At 36.1% G+C, this 16,950-nt stretch overlaps 1 protein-coding gene across 1 annotated transcript; it reads left to right on the plus strand.

The window, feature by feature from the left end:
* The first annotated feature begins 2,848 nt into the window (after window positions 1-2,848).
* LOC143445121 (inter-alpha-trypsin inhibitor heavy chain H3-like) lies at window positions 2,849-16,950 on the plus strand. Its single transcript, XM_076943999.1, has 29 exons — window positions 2,849-3,427; window positions 4,062-4,194; window positions 4,460-4,590; window positions 5,080-5,212; window positions 6,085-6,179; window positions 6,606-6,805; window positions 7,071-7,189; window positions 7,432-7,536; window positions 7,736-7,826; window positions 8,255-8,378; window positions 8,500-8,682; window positions 8,889-9,109; window positions 9,390-9,540; window positions 9,807-9,954; window positions 10,201-10,340; window positions 10,626-10,799; window positions 11,159-11,296; window positions 11,518-11,665; window positions 12,615-12,825; window positions 12,953-13,082; window positions 13,237-13,363; window positions 13,507-13,732; window positions 14,003-14,088; window positions 14,179-14,306; window positions 14,388-14,697; window positions 15,031-15,174; window positions 15,511-15,678; window positions 15,882-16,072; window positions 16,344-16,950. The coding sequence occupies exons 1-29, from the start codon at window positions 2,892-2,894 to the stop codon at window positions 16,507-16,509; spliced, it is 4,857 nt and encodes a 1,618-aa protein (XP_076800114.1). The 5' UTR covers window positions 2,849-2,891; the 3' UTR covers window positions 16,510-16,950.

Here is a 16,950-nt window from a genome sequence, read left to right on the forward strand (position 1 = left end):
TACTAAAAATCTTACAAGTGCAATGTCTATACGGTATACCATATCAATTAAGGCTTGCATTAGCATTGAAATTACGTTCCCTTCATAATGCAGTGACTCGGAAAGTGCACATTTATAGCAACATAAACCAACTTTATAAATTTAGCTCTTACCTAACTGTTAAAAATACAGAAGAGAAGTACGTGGTACTTGTATTTAAAACAATAGAATAATCCCAATACAGTATACAGTGCATACGCAAAAGATAGCAACGCATAAATTAAAACTTGTCAATAATTCCAAATTTCGGGAAATTTTTCGGAGTTTTGGTTAGTTTAGGCCTTAATTTTGAATAAATTGCCAAAACAATTTTTGGTTAGAAATTTTGCTACCACTTTGCAGTAATACCGGGGTATGTGGGATAAAGATATAATATATAGGGAGTAAGGACACGTACAAAAGTTGCCATACACGCGGTGTGCTAGCAAAAATCCACGTCATTTTATTGCGTAGGTAAAACAATAATGTAAAATAATTTGTTGGACGCGTTTAGTCATTTCCTGGTTTTCAAGCAAACGATTTGTTCTCGACTTTTCATTTTTCTTGTATGATACTATACAGTGAACATGTCACAATAGACATCAAATTTGCGACATTTATTTCGTTATTGTAACGTAATCATTGAAAATTGTTTCAAAAGTGTGTAAAGAAACTATATTTAATCAATAACACTCTTTGGTGATAAGTATAACTTACTTGTTTTTACGCTTTTCTTTAAAGTAAAAAGCTACCAACCTATACGAAAAGGCCGCATTTTTTTAATAACTATCCTGGAATAGCATAGGAGTTGTGGCTGACTTTAAGACTGGCCGTTTTTTCTAAACTCTATTACTTTCGGATTAGTACGTAACTACAAACATTTTTGTATCTTTTAACCAATAACTTTTGTATTCGAAGTATTTGCTGTCGTGCTCATCGGCTACCCCAAAATTGAGTCGTTATATGCGTCGCCTAAAAAGTTTAAAATAAGTTTATTTATTTAATCCATGCCCTGAGTTGCCCCTGTAGGTGCATTGCAGTATTTTAGTCACGGTTCTCTTTTAATCTTTTTTCCGTCCTGATTGCTATTTTTCTCCCTCCTTTTCTTTTTCGTCTCTTTTTTGTTTCTCTTTTTTCCTTCTGTAATGCCACGAAACATTCTTGCAGAGTCGCATTTCCACTTATACGCTAAATTAATCTCGACAAGCAAAACTATAAAGATATATTTTAGGTGTGCAAGTTGATGGACTGACTCATATGGCATCGTTCCATTATTTGGGTTAAGTTCTGTCACGCTTTCGCCCCCGTGTCTTCGACCGTTCAACATTTTAAGGTAGTGGACTATTGGCTGCATTGTTGGACTGCAAAGTTGGACGGTGATAGCTGAGATAAGTTCGTCCTTAGGCAAAATTTAATTGCTTTGTTTGCTTTGGAAGAACTTACGAAATGAAGTGTCGTGTCGCGTGCGGACCGCGAATTGTAAGCAAAGCAGCTTGTGATCCATCATTGCATTTGGTTTCTTATTTATATGTTTGGCAGAAATTTTATTAAAGAAATAATTTCCAATTTTGAGTTACAGACTCGGCAGTGTGAATATAAAAAAGTTGTTAAGCTTAAAAGTTACTCGTGCATCGAATAGAACATGTATCTCATTTAAAGTATACAATACATATATTATTGTCATTTTTGGTTTATCCGGCAAATCTTTATCCCATTTTTTCATATTAAATTTTTGACATAACCTACATGTATATACCTTCATGTAATGACTTTATGTGAGCAACACTTGATAAACTGCGGACATTACTGCCTTGACAAGTCAGTGTCAAACTTAGCAGCTATGGGAAACGTGCGGATAAAAGAAAATTTGATTATTTTAAAAATACTCTCCGATTTTGGCTCCTTGATCGAAATTCTGATTCTCGTACACCGCAAATTTTTTCTGTTCTTTTTCTGGTCATTACTGACAACAAATAGCTTGTTCTTCGACAGACAGTAAATGAAAACGATGCCTCACCGGTCCATAAACGATTTTCATTATCGACATGATGATTACAATGATGAAAATTTCTCTGATGATGAAGAAGTTTGTTTCTTTGTTGTGTTAGGACAAAACAGCTCCAATAATCAGTGAATGTACAAACAAATACGTTTCAGGATGTCTGTGTCATGCGGCATCCCGCTTTTCTCAATTTCCCTTGAAGCTATCAATTCGTGCTCCTCGAAAGATTTCTCTGACTAAGAAGTCGAATTTCTTAAAACGTGATCAGACGATTCGGACGCCCTCGTGTAGTTTATGCAACGTCAAGACCGGTTTGTCTCTTGTCTCATATCTTCAAAACATTAATACGCTATGAGACGTAGTGTTATTTCGACTTTGAAATAATTTTGCCTCGGGGCAGAGAGGGCAGCTCTGTCGACCTGTAAAATGAGCGCTTAAGAAGCGTGTTTGGCATTAACAGATTCGTTATTTAGTGTTAACATCGTACGTCAAGCTGATCTGGATGACGTACAGGCGCTTTTGTTAATCGTGAATTGCCTGAGGAATACGAAATCAATTTAACTGTTAAAATGTAACGCAAAGAGTTAATATATCATTAGACGCGGAATAGAAAATATGATGTGGTTCAGGTATCAATGTAGCGGTCGCAAAAGTGTGATTCCACCACAAGATCAAAAACCGTTTTTCTAGCAATCTCTTAATATAACGGCATAGGATGAGTTGGATTAAGCGTTACTAGTATGCAACCAAATTGTAGCAGCTATGTAAAGCATAAGCAACTCGTTGTAGTTAACCTAAAACATACTCATAAAAGTATTGTATTAGTTTTTTTATTGCAACATTTCACGGTTTTTGAAAGACGTGTAAAACAATGTGGAACGCTTGTAGTGTTACCAGGTTATTCGCCCTGGTTGCCTTGTCCGGAGCTTTAGGGATGCAAGTACCTCCGGAGTCGGGAGGTGATTCGTGCGAGGGATATCGTAGTCTCCTCACAAGAGTCCTTGTGCAATATTCAGCAACATATTTTGCCGACAATCCAAGAAACGAAGGAACAATAATTGATCCTAATCAAATATTTCCGCTCACTCCTCTTCAACTCTTTCGGGAGTTCTACGGTGACAGCGCTACTCCAGAACATTTCAAAGAAGCCATCTTGAAGACGTATTATTCTGATCCTGGACCATACGGACCCGCCCCTGAGGATGCTGACCGAATCATTTTACGTGATAACATTTACACTTACGCCCAAGCATCGAGTTACGATCTGGCCCGAGAAAAATTTGGTGTTTTGCTCTACCTCGGAATCACAGACTATGCTGTAAACTCTGCTGCCTGGTTAAACTCAAGATGCATTGAACCCCAGTTTATCGATGATGCTGAAGATGTGATAACCGCAGAACTGGAAAGGTAAGCAGCCGTCTTGAATAACTTTTAAGGCTTTAAAAGCCTAATATTGTGAGGTAAGGTTTTTTTTCAATCAAGCAGCACAACGCAGGTTAAAAGGTGTGAATGTCACACAAAACGTTGTTGCACAAAAGTCTGTGCAACGAATGATAAAATAAGTGTATTTTGGGAAAGGTTGAAGCAAACTACAGATATAAAGCAAAATCACGTCTCGGTGTTAATCACCATCTTTTTAAAATAACGAGAAAAGCGTTGGCGTTTCATTTCTTTGGTCCTTTTGATCCGTTCATCGTAATTTCATGCAATTAAAAGAATTATATTAATAAATAAAGCGAGGAATTCGTACGTCACGACCATAATACGTGCCACGAAATAATTTTTAAAAATATATCGACATGATTTGAGGCTAAACCGGTTATATTTTAAAAATTATTAGAAAAGTAATGAACTAATGATCTAAACCCGAAACCAATTTTTGTTTCTCTTTTCTCTTTCTTTATTCAACGTAGTAACATTCATTTCCAACACGCACATGGTTAAACTGTTTTCTAAATATTGTTTTATTTTTGTTCTTTTTTCTGATTAAAATGTTTTATTTGACGTTTTGACATTTCATTTCTCAAATCTTTTAACCCAGGGTTCGAAATGAAATTGGAGAATTTAAATTCGGGGCATTCATGGATTTGGGTTCGGGCACAACTTTGGCTTTTGCCATCGATGATACGGGAAGTATGTCCGGCGAAATTGCCGCAGCAAAAGTCAGAGTCAAAGTAAGAATTTTCAGCTTTTTTTTTCAATTTTTTCAATTTCAATTTTTCAATTTCTGCTAGAATTGTTTATATTGTGATATAAATTCTATTATACTGGAATAGAATAATCCTTTTTATAATGAAATTAATGTTTCGGGAATGGTATAACAATCTATAGAAAGTCAGACAATATGATTGTGAATGCGAAATGAGCATCGCCATTTCCAACACACGATTTGCATCAGTTACAGAAACTGTTTTGAAAAATAAATCAATTTATCTGCAGCAAATCATCGACGAGCGTCAAGGATCTTTGGACCAACCATCCGACTTCGTTCTGGTACCATTTAACGATCCCACTGTCGGTCCTGTGACAACCACTGGTAACCCTGATGTTTTCAAAGCAGCCATTGACAGGTAAGAAGAAAGTGTAGCAAAAAAACTGTGTGTAAAGGCGACTACATGATGTAAATATAGCAACAACTACACTGTGCACCGGCAGATTCTTCATCTGGAATTTCATTTGCGTATATTTTTGACAAAACTCGGTGGTCGCGAAATATTCTTCGTTGGATAAACACAACTTACGCTATAACATGCATCTTTATCAGCTAAATTAGAGTTGCAAGTCCTCAACGTATATAGGCTATTATTCCATTTGAGCGATTTGGTTGAGTGATTCGTATTTTATTGAAATAAACAACGGTTCAATATCCGGTCTTACCGCTGCTGTTGCTCGGACGAACTACGGGTTCATTGCTAACCAACATCATAACATATTGACTAACTTCATCACAGGGCTGATACGCACAAAACACGAACAACGGTTTTTTTGTAGATTACTGCCGGCAGCAACACTGCAGTTATATTTTTGTAAGGTCTTGACTCAAACTTGTTTTGATTTAGGTTATATGCTCATGGTGGAGGTGACGCTCCTGAACTCGCCCTCAGAGGAATCCTGCTTGCGATTGAAAACAGCAGAGAAGGTTCAACCGTATTTGTCATCACTGACATCGACGCAAAGGATGTCGAGCTTCAGGTAATTTTGCACTGGTTTGTGTAACGTTACATGTACTGTACAGTGTCATAGACAAAGGAAATATTTCTTTTTATGACTATCTGTATTAATACGTGCCAAAAAGTTTGTATGATTCACTGTCCGCTTTTTCCCGATTATCATAATTTAAGTCACGCGTCTTTTTTAACATTTGTTGGCTTGTTGACGATTAACTTTGCCGGCAGCTTATAACGAAAACGGTGGATTGTTTACGAAAAGTTTTCAGCAGAGCAATGAAATTCTGCTGTTTTTTTTCATAAACCGACGTCATGTATTTTTTTGACAAAGCATATAGCTTTTCTGACAGATTAAATCATTGTCTGGCCACTAATGCCGTGTTCAAAGAAATTGTATTAAAACCACATCACTTATAGTTGTCTTAAACGACACGTTTAACATAAATCCATGTCGAATATGCCACAGGGAAGCATTTATTTGTGTGTAACTCATATACTAAACAATTAATAGTCTCATAGAGCCGGTAAAAAGTTACTCTTTAAATGCATATTGCATATAACAGAAGTTGTTCGATAGCGATTATGCTACTCATATTACAGTCTTAATTTTATTAAACTTATTTTTAGAACTGCCCCCTCGTATGTCCGACTCCTGTTTGATTTTTATCTTCCAGCTTATGTAACGCTATGCTACGCTTATGTAGCCCTTAACGGCGTGGGCGTCGACATTTTTTACGGTTATGCGCACGAATTTATTGTTCACTTTCGCCCTTGAGCAAAATTAAGAGCCTCGGTGACATAAACCCGTTAAGTAAACCTTAATACACCGTAGTTGTCAGGATTTTGATAACGCGCAATAAGAATATTTAATACTCTTTGAGATCTACATATTTTAAGGATCAAGTTGTTGCCTCAGCTGTCCAGAAGAACATAAAAATCACATTTTTGCTTACCAACCGTATCAGGACAACAATGTGCAGATTCTACACCAGGTAATTCACTTTTGTGTACTGTCTATATAATGGACCATATTGTAAGTATGAAATTATATTAATATAGCCCACATGCTATGTGAAGCATTAAGCGACTACTAACCGCGACAAAAGTATAATCGTTTAGGCCTATAAGATGCGCAATTTTGTTAATATTTATAGGTAAGTAACATTATACGTAGCTACACATCCTCATTTTCTTGTAACAACAATAATGGATGATATGATGTATATACTTAAGTAATTCGTTGTATTAATTATATTCGTATGTCATGATTTTGTTGAACAAAAAGTGTAAATTTAATTTAATTTAAATCAAGGCATAGAAATTCTAATTTACTTATATTTTGTTTCCTCCGTTGCTTGCTGCTACATGCTCCTCACAATCCTTCCTGTAACTTCCTAACCTTCACTTTTGTGTAACAGATCACGGGATAATGCTTTGAATAAGAGGAGGTGCGAGACTCCTTCCTTCCGATTCGGATTTGAATTATTTCAATACATTGCCGACAGCACGGGAGGCAATCTTCTGGTCGTTTCGAAACGGGACATTTTCAGAGCGACTCAGGTCATTGACAGCAATGTCAAACAGGGTGTTGTGGATATTGCCTATCATGTGTTATCAGGTGAGTCATTCTAACTATTAACAAATCTATATATACCTGAACGAGTTGAATGAAACTTGCAGTCAAAGTGAATTAAAAACAAAAAGATCAGAATGATAGAATAACACGTAAACCTTGACTCATCTAGCAAAAAACATCACTGTTGCTATGTGGTATGTGCGTAAAACGGAAATAGATTATCATCAAAGTGATTAGCCCAAAATAGTTAATTATATTTGCAAACAAATGTACTCACACTAAAATTGCCAATAACATTATCTTACAGGTGGTCGGCAGAGGTTCACCTTCGATGTCGACTCCTCATCGCGAGAAATTTTCTTACAGCTTACCGGAAATTGTGATGACGTTGGCGTGACGTTTGAAGGATCTAGTTTAAAAATAGAGGTTATAGTTTATTGCCCTGAATATCCTAATAATTGTCATAACCTCTATTAATTGTTTTGTTTCGTTCTTCTTTCGTATTTGGGAAAGCTATCATATACCTTTTATTGCTCTTTAATATGTAAATACTAAATTCGAGAAATATGAAAATTATTAGTGGGATGTTGTGGGATGATGTCCGCAAAAGTTGGGAGCTTTGACTGCAACAAATTTTAACCTGTTGGTATATTTTGTTGCGCCTTCAGGACCCAATCAATGTTGGAGACTTATACGAAGGACGAGTTATGGTGGGAGATAACCACGGTCCATGGACCGTTTCGGTGAACGTTGGAGGCAGTTGTTCAGCTAAGGTGATTTCCTATAAACCGGTTAAACCGGAATTCATCTTAGATAGGCGTATTGCTGGAGAATTTGCCTTTTCAATATGTTCTATATCCCAGGCTATATATAACCTTGTTGATAAGGCCTCAAAGTGTAGGTGTTATTTGCCTAAAGCGGTTTCGTAACCTTTCTGCAGTTATTTGATATTTATTAATTTCTCGATGACAGGTCGTAGCCCGAAGCACTTTCGGTTTTGTTCAAACTTTGGCAACTGAAACAGCAAACGAAGTTGGAGAGGTGACAGTCACAAAGATCGATGGTAATTTTCAATAATTTATCTAAAGTGGTTTCATAATTAAGAATATAATTCTACAGTCTTTTTTTGGATCTACAGAGGTTGTTTATCTGTCACATATTCGCTAAGACATTTAACGAAGATTAATGTGCCATAAAAGATGAACAAGTGTATTTCCGTTCCAAAGATTTATTTATGAAAACACAGAATATCGAGCCGCATCTTTTACCTTTGATTACTTAGTAGGGACATAATGCACCGATGTAAATCAATTTACTAATGCACTTTTCGCTCTCTAAACATCCGTCGGTCGAATTCTACCTTGAGGACATGTTTTACTTAAGTATATTTTCTGTGAAATCATCCAGACCCGATCTTCTTTAAGTAGTTTTCGTTCGGTGACAATATCTACTTGAGATGATGTATTTTATCGTTTGTTATCTACGATTCAGGACAACCACTTATTTCTGAGGACACCGTCATATTGATCGACATTTTCGGTAAACAACCGGGTGATACAGTCACTTCTGTAGATTTCGTCTCACAAGCTACTGGTCAAGTTTTAGAAACTTTTAAGTAAGAACTATTTATCCATTACAGTACAATTAAATCAAACGCAACATCTTACAGTGAAATTTTAAATGTTGTTACTTTATTAAGTTTCAAATGAAATAAAAAGTCATGATTTCGCTTTCAGCATCAATGACTCGGGATTAAACGCATTTCGTGTGAGTCCAGATACAAATCCATCTTCTCCATTTTTTGCTGTTGTACGAGGAACAGATCGAAACGGATTCAGATTCAACAGAATTCACGTTTCTCCAATTGAATTTGTAAACGTTGCGCTAGACTGTGTTGACATCGACAACATTGTGTTCAGGTTAGAAACTACTTTATGAATAACAAATGCTGTACGTACAAGTAACCTCAAAGATTATGCTTATTAGCCTATTTTTTGTGTTGTTATTTATTTGTACCACTCGTGTGTACCAAGCTATCAGCCCTCTTCAATTTGACGCGCTTGTTTTAACCAACAGTTTTGGGAACTGTTTCTTATAATCAAATTTCGGAAATACTGCTTCTTAGGCCTGGAGATACGGTCGACGTCACCATATCAGTGGAAAATCGTGGCTCTCGAAGTGGATCATTCGAGCTTGGTGCCACCGACACTCAAGGATATGTCAGTTCTGCCGGAGTAAGCCCCAGTCTTATAAACGTGGATGGGAGTTCCACAGGGACCAGTCAGTTCCAAGTGACAGCGCCTGATAATGCAGTGGTTGGTACAACAAATGTCATCACCGTAACGGGTACGAATCGTCTATGTTTGATGATAAACTGTATACAGTAATTCTCGTTATTTATTTTTACATTAGTTTGGTTTTAAATAAGTTGCGTCATAATACTTTTTTTGACTTTTAACACCATCCGAAATACATACTTGCTTTTTCGACGCTAAATACATTCGATTGCACGCTTCTTCCTATAATTTATGCTTGGTGCGTTGTTGTTATAATGGATAGATACCTTGATAAAAAGTTGTGCACTACGCCTTGTCTAAGGAATTAACCGCAGATCTTCTCTTCACAGCCACAACAAGCTTATCGAGCTTCCTTTTGTACAAATCATGTCGAATAGTGGTTGGCCAACGACTTAGACCCAAGGTGGAATCTTTCATGGTCGACACCACGATCAGTTCTCGTTTTGCAGAAACTGCTTTGACTACGATTGTACATAATGAGTAAGTTATGGCCGTTCTGCTGTTTGCTTTATATCAATATTATTCATAAAAGGGTTTTTTATGAATTAGGCTATGACTTCTGCATTGTAGGAATTTATAACTTAAAAGCTAGCATATTTTTTACTACTGAAAATCCGTCGATTTCATTGGTCAGCGAGTCATAATCATGTCGTAAGTCATTTACCCATAATTACACCGGTTAGTATTTTGCTGTCATACCACAAAACGTCATTCAAATGTATCTTTATGTTTATCCATTTGCCCAGCGCTGCCGTAGGCAGGGAGGCAGAGTTTAGCGTTCTTCTGCCGCTCGATGCTTTCATCACCAGCTTTTCTATGACAATCGATGGCGTCACTTATGAGGGAACAATTCGCGAAAAGGAAGAAGCTCAACGAATATTTAATATTGCTAGGGTAAGATCACCATAGTCACACATGACATTGTTACTATACAATACGAAATCATTTGCTGTAAAATTAAGCAAAGACCCATAAATACCGCAGAAATAGAAATGATAAACGAAATTTGACAATGTACTTTCGGAATATAATACCGTAAATCATGAATCGCGGTCCACTGTTCCAAGGCATGAAATCCGTTACTTTTGTTAAGACATTCAGAAGGCAATCTTAGTTGCAAAACTATACCAACTGTTATAGGATCGACAACTATCCGCCGGTCATGTTGTTGCACGAGATGAATCGACCACAGTTTTTCAAACCTCTGTCAACTTGGAACCTTTCAAACGAGTGACGTTTGAGCTGAAATATCAAGAATTGCTCGTGAAAAAGAATGGAAAGTAAATAAGTTGTAATTTTTTAGTTTTTTTAACAATTACATTGATGTTTTTGGCTTTAAGTTATTAACCACCATTTGGGCTACATATCTCACAACTCCACTTCACGTGTGTTAGGCACTATCTGTAGCTCTAGGCTATACGTATAACCTATCAGGTTGTCTTTCGCTAAAACCTACTTTCTTCAAATGTTTAGAAAGCTTATCGTACATTCAGATTCAATTAAGATAGTCACCTTTTGAGCTTTTGTATCAAATTTAGATGTTTTGATCTTATTTTCCAAATCAGATATACTTATGGGGTGTCAGTTCAAATGCTTCAGCCTGTGCAAGAATTTCGAATCGATGTGTCAATATGCGAAGGAGAAGATCTTCTGTTTGTCAATGTACCAGGCTTTGAGACTGAACAAAGCAGCATTCCTGAACCAATCGCACTCCCAGGTGTCACAGTCACCAGACGAGCGTAAGTATACAACTTTTAACAGTCCTATTTGGCTTCAAATACATTGTCTTCGTTTCTCGACGAAATTTGCATGATATACACTGCAAATTATATTAATGAATTAATTTATGTGAATAAGATTTCAAAAATTTTTGTATGTATCACAAAGTATGTCAAAGAAACGATGCTTGGGTCGTGATAACATGTCGCGTTATTTTGCATCTTCTCGGACATGTTCTTTGATTTAAATTGTTATCCAATATGTTAAAAATTCTGTGCCGCTTGCATGGAAATAATCTGACATCTACTTCTTAACAAGCTAGTTATGACAAATAACGTTTGTTAACGCTAAAGAATGCGAATTTTTACGTGAAATTTAGAAATTCAGCTCAAGTGAGTTACGCTCCAACACGTGACCAGCAAACCATCTTCTCACCGCTTGGTTTAAGTGGGAGGTTTGTGGTTGAGTATGACGTAGTCAGGGAATCTGCCACAAGCGAACTTCTTATTGCTGGAGAGTAAGAAAATCTACATTATGGCTTTTGTTTCAACAAACGCTAATTTTTCTAACTGTTAAAAAAGTAACCATGTTTAAAATAACTTACTCTATTAAACAGCATCAATAAAAGTGAAAAAGTAGCTTGCATACTGCGCTTGTAACAATGGGTATTGTTCATAGTTGAAATATGCTTAACATATTATTTTTTGCATTTAATCAACACAAAAAAACTATTTTCAGATATTTTGTTCATTTTATTGAACCTTCGCTTGACCCGATGCCAAAACGTGTTGTCTTTGCACTCGATGTATCTGGGTCAATGTTTGGTCACAAACTTAAACAACTGAGACTTGCTATGTCAGATATTCTTGATCAATTTCGTCCAGATGTAAGTATATTGATGTTAATCTGTTTCGTTAATAATTAATTTATTATTTTCTGTTAAAGAAATAATAAATTTTTTTAAATATAAGGTACCTGTACCGAGTAAGGCCCACCTAACACTTTTTTGAAAATAACTCAAGAACCATAAATGAGAATAGACTGAAAAATCGTATTCTATTAGTGAGGGTATATGACTACAACATATTAAAGCCACAATACCTGACAACCCCTCAAAAAATTTTATAAAGAAATTAAAAATTCCAAAAAATGGGCCTTATTAGGAGCATAGGCTCCTAATAAAGCCCACCAATTTTGTGAGTATTTTGATTCAAAACATATTAATAGACAACATATAACATTATTAGAAATTTCACATTTTAAGTTGTACAAACATTTAAAAAGATTCCACTAGGCGCATCAAAGTAACTGCAACAATTTGCCAACTGATGACTGGAACCACTCTTGAAGTCTGGACATCAATTAGCCAAGCATCTTGTATGGGCCTTATTAGGCGCATGTGGCATCCACGAAAAAAATGTCACATTTTTATCATCAGAAAAATTTTAGCAAAAAAAGTGCATTATCCTTTTCAATACTAAGTTGGTTGTTACATGAAAACTTCAGCCGGCTGACAACAGTTCGTTTAACCGGACAAATTCTCACTTACTTTTTTTCTAAATAAACAAAACCACCTTAACTGCAAATATCAAAATTTTGTTGTGCTCTAGCGAATCGGTTGATCACGTGACAAGGATGAAATCTGGTAAACCATCATGAATTTATATTAGTTTTTATGTAGGGACAAAATCTTTCATTTATTTGCACGGGTTTGTGAAATATGAGCAATGGGCCTTATTAGGGACCGGGCCTTATTCGGTACAGGTACCTTATATGATTTTTGTGAGTTTTCATCTTCATGAAATTTAGTTTTTGGTATTGTTTTTATTTCACAGGATCAGTTCTCTATCATAGTGTTCAATAGTTCGGTGACGCGATGGGAACCGGAAGGACTTTCCACGACTTTAGCTCCTGCAACTCCTGCTTACTTAAGGCAAGCAAAATCTTTCCTTGATGAGGTGATGGCTCGCGGAGGAACTGACATCCTTCAAGCTGCTCAAGCCGCCATCAACATGTTGTCCGTGGCTGTTGAAGAGAGCCCAGATGGTATTGCTTGTGTTATACAATTACTTTCATTGTTTTCTTCAGTATTTGTTACATTTTAAACTTTATTTCAATACAGTTGCATTAAACTGAAAAAGAATTGTCGTAAGTTTAGTTTCGTTGTTTTTAGCTTCTTCATTGGGTGGACTTGAAGCATCCAATCCTGCCGCGGATTACATCATACTCCTAACTGACGGGCAATCCACGGAAGGGGTTATTAAACCCAGTGATATTGAAAAAGAAATCGCTGACGACAACGAGTATGTTTTTTATTGAAATTAAAAAGATCTTTTCTTCAACACTAAGTGACTGTTAATTTAAGGTATATAATAATATCTGCTATGAAAAAGAGGTAAAGTCATTGATTTTAAATGTTGATAGATATGTGAGAACTAAACATTTTCTATCTTATAGTGATCGGTTCGGAATTCACACGATCGGTTTTGGTTCGCTAGTGGATGCTAGAATGCTGAGGAGGATTGCGGCTCAAAATGTCGGAACCTCGATTCAAATTTTCATCGACATAGATACGCACGTTCAGGTATATAGAATCGTGTATAATTTCTTTTTTCTTGACAACAAGTGTGAAAACTGTGGTTACAGTTCTCATACTGTACAACGTATTTCATTTCTTGCTTAACAGTAGCACCGAACAGATTTATCATTGGACATTTACATTTGCAGATGGCCAGCTTCTTTTCAGGTATCTCAAGACCCGTGCTCCGTGACGTCGAAATTGAATACCCGCCTAGCACTGTTCGAAAAACGAGTGACACTTCGTTCCGAGCAAGTTTCATCGGATCAGAAATTATAGTCGCCGGAAGATTTAGTGCTGATTTCGTCATAGACAACGTGAGTCCCCGCAGGAGACGTGACGTTACTTTTGATTTCCTGGAATTTACTTTGAGAGGTATTTACCTTTATTAAACTTTTAAGAATTTGTTTTCAAGGTTAGATGTTAAACTCTGTTTCGCCCGGTTAAATGCCATAGTTGTTGAGAATTGTTGTGTATGCTATTGGACATGAAGGTTTCTTATATCTTACAATTTATTTGAAGATACCTAGAATAGTTGTGCAGTTATTAGGGTTTTCAAATACATTATGCCGATAGTTTTATTAAGCCGTTTTCAACATAGGCTAACAGCTGTATAAGTTCATGACGTGATATTTTTACCCAAAGGCAAAACCAGGAAAGACGACAGAATTATTCCTGAAAACGCCACACCTCGTGATTTGGCCGAGCTGTGCCTTGCAACCGAATTCCAGGTAATTGCTTCCCGCATATGACCCGTGAACATAACGTGAAATTTACCAGTTGCAGCAAATCTAAACGTGCAATTTGAAACGTTACTGCAGGTTCTTAATTTTGCCGAACGTTTGAACATCTTTTTGGAATTGAAAAACTTGTTAAGGCGCATTGATGCAACGACGAATAATACCGAAGAAGAAAGCCTTCGTGATGAAGCTCTCCAGCTTTCCTTAGAGTCAGTCTAATAAATAATCCTTAGAAACCTTGTTCTTTATTGACATTGCCAAAATTATAAAAACATATGTGTTTGATGCAGAAACGAATTTGTAACTCCTGGAATAACTGCACTCATCGTTGTAAAGCCCGATGATCTTAAAGAAATAGACGAAGCGATTGAAGAAGAGGACTCGACCACTACAACGGCAGCTCCCACCACAACTGCAAGACCGCCCATCGGTTTAACCTCCAGCGGTAGGGAGGAGGCCCTTGATAGTCGTCTCATTGGTGCTAGGCCAACGTTTACCACACCACCCAGAAGAATTGACATTTTTGGTGACCCTCACATAATTCTTGATCTTGAAGAGCAAGTGACGGTTTGCTTTACATGGCAAGGCGAAGATAGCCAGGTATAAGGCTTGTACAAATGGTAATAAAATGCATAAAAATAACGTATACCGTGTATACTCGTTAGTAACGCAAATATTACATCACTTTATGGAAAAATTAAAAAAATACAACAGGTCATCTCCCATTGAACATGTTTTTAAACCGTTCTTTTTACGTTAAACAAACTGCAAATTATAACAATATTTAACATATTTGTTATGGTGTCCTAATATTTATCCTTGTACCAAGTAAAATCTTTGCGCAACTTAAACTCGGTGATGAATGATGATTGTCTTTCGATCATTGTTTGGTGATTATTTTTTATTTATCTCATTTTTTTGTTGTTGTTGTAGATCTACAACATTTTACATGACGATGTAAACGGTATCACTGTCAACGCCAAGTTGTCGCATGGGCCGCTAAGTGTAAGGAACAATCAACACACGTACATTGACCACTTAGCCCTGATGTTTAGAAAGCAGAATGTGACAGCCGAGGTAAGTAGAACGCGTAGAAATTTGGTGTGGAAAATGATTTATAGGAATTAGTTATATGGTTATTATTGGTTTATAGTTGTTGTTGGTATAGTTGACTGTGATTGAAGTTGACCTAGCTTACACACATGGCTTAAATGCAAGATCAGGGTTTTGAGTTTGAAACCTTACACATTTAACGCTGTGGGCGTACTTTACATTTAAACATCATGTAACTTATTACGTGAAGTTACGAAACTTCTTCTATAAAAACTTTTTGCTTGCGTCGATGATTTTAACCCTTCTAGTTTTCATCAGTTCTATAAACACCATAGTAAACACCATAGTGTTGTATTGCAGCTTGATGTTTCCGGAATTGCAATTACTGCCGGGAATAATAAACCCATTCGACTAAATATAAATAAAAAAGTCACCATGAAAGTGCGAGGAATTAGATTTAAAACTGTTCCTCTCTCTGACAACATGGCTATGGTTATCATAATCGTCAACTCCAAAATACAGTTCAAGGTAAGCTATAGGAGCGTAGTTGGATCATTTTCGATACATACACCTATAGTTAGTTTTGATAAAAATGAAAAAGCGTTTTTTGCATGGGTTCTACTTTTGTCAGTCATAAAAAATGACTGTAAGCCTGATAACTAAAGTTTTGCGTACCAAACTGCATGAAAATAATATACTGAATCAATTAAAATGTATTCATGTATTTATAGATATTATCTCGGACTAACTCGGCAAACATCGACATCACAAATCACTTGGACTTCTCCATTCTTCGCGAGGATGGCCTTTCAAAGCGTTTGTCTGGATTGCTTGGTCAGTTTCCTCTCGATTTAAAAACAAACAAAAATAACTTCAAGATCACCTTTTTTGAAGATACAGACGACGCTCTTTTGGCTTACAAGTAAGAAAATTAGAAATAAATTCTATTTTAATATTTTATCAGAAAAAGATAAGAAATCAAAGTATGCAATGTCAGAAAATTTGTTTCAGTTAGCCTCGTCCGGACTCGTTGAGTTTATTTCCAAAGTTAACGAGATTAAATTATTCTTCATTACCATTCCTTCTAATAAAATACTTTTGGCATTTGTCACTTATCAATATATTTTATAAAAATAATATGTTTATTGCAAACTTTCGGGAGCTTTGCATAAAGTCTAAGTATAATTTTCTAGGCACACCATGGTGAAGGTTAAAAGCCGGGAAATGTTCGATAGCTACAGGCAGAGAGATGTCCAGTGCTGGTATTTGCAAGATCCAAGCGATTTGACTGGACAAAATAAAAACAATTATCTTCTGACTCAACTCTTTGAACAACCGATCTCTGTGGCCCCAAAATAAATGTTTAAGGTCTTTGTCGTAAATTTATCATCTTAATGGTATATATCAGGCTATGATAAATAAAAATCAATTAATCTTTGTCATTTGTGTGTGTTATTGAAAATCAGTTTTGCCAACCGTTCCAAAATAAATGTATAGTTATAAACAATTGTTTAAATTGCAATATACTCTATAAGTTTCTTTGCTTTTCCATTTTTTGTTTTCCTATTGCAGTCCATTGTTACCTGCTGTTCGGAGATTATAACATATTATATTATATAACATTCCGCTTGCAACTCTTATTGTATTTAAGCAAAGCTTATATTGATATATTCTGTGTTCAATGTTATAACTTAGCATTATACAACAACAAACACTTTTGTGTGTGAAAGTATTTATAATGAAGATGGTGTCTGTCGACATCAAAAAACCCAATTAGAATAAATCTACAGAAAAAAAGGA

This window comes from Clavelina lepadiformis, chromosome 2 (assembly GCF_947623445.1).
Source record: "Clavelina lepadiformis chromosome 2, kaClaLepa1.1, whole genome shotgun sequence".
Classification (NCBI taxonomy): Eukaryota; Metazoa; Chordata; class Ascidiacea; order Aplousobranchia; family Clavelinidae; genus Clavelina; species Clavelina lepadiformis.

What these genes read in the sequence shown, in the direction of transcription:
- LOC143445121 (XM_076943999.1), top strand. Translation starts at nt 2,892, where the DNA reads ATGTGGAACGCTTGTAGTGTTACCAGGTTATTCGCCCTGGTTGCCTTG. An exon ending in GAGGCAGTTGTTCAGCTAAG is followed by an intron (nt 7,537 to 7,735) that starts GTGATTTCCTAT and finishes TCTCGATGACAG; the next exon opens with GTCGTAGCCCGAAGCACTTT. An exon ending in ACTCCAAAATACAGTTCAAG is followed by an intron (nt 15,679 to 15,881) that starts GTAAGCTATAGG and finishes ATGTATTTATAG; the next exon opens with ATATTATCTCGGACTAACTC.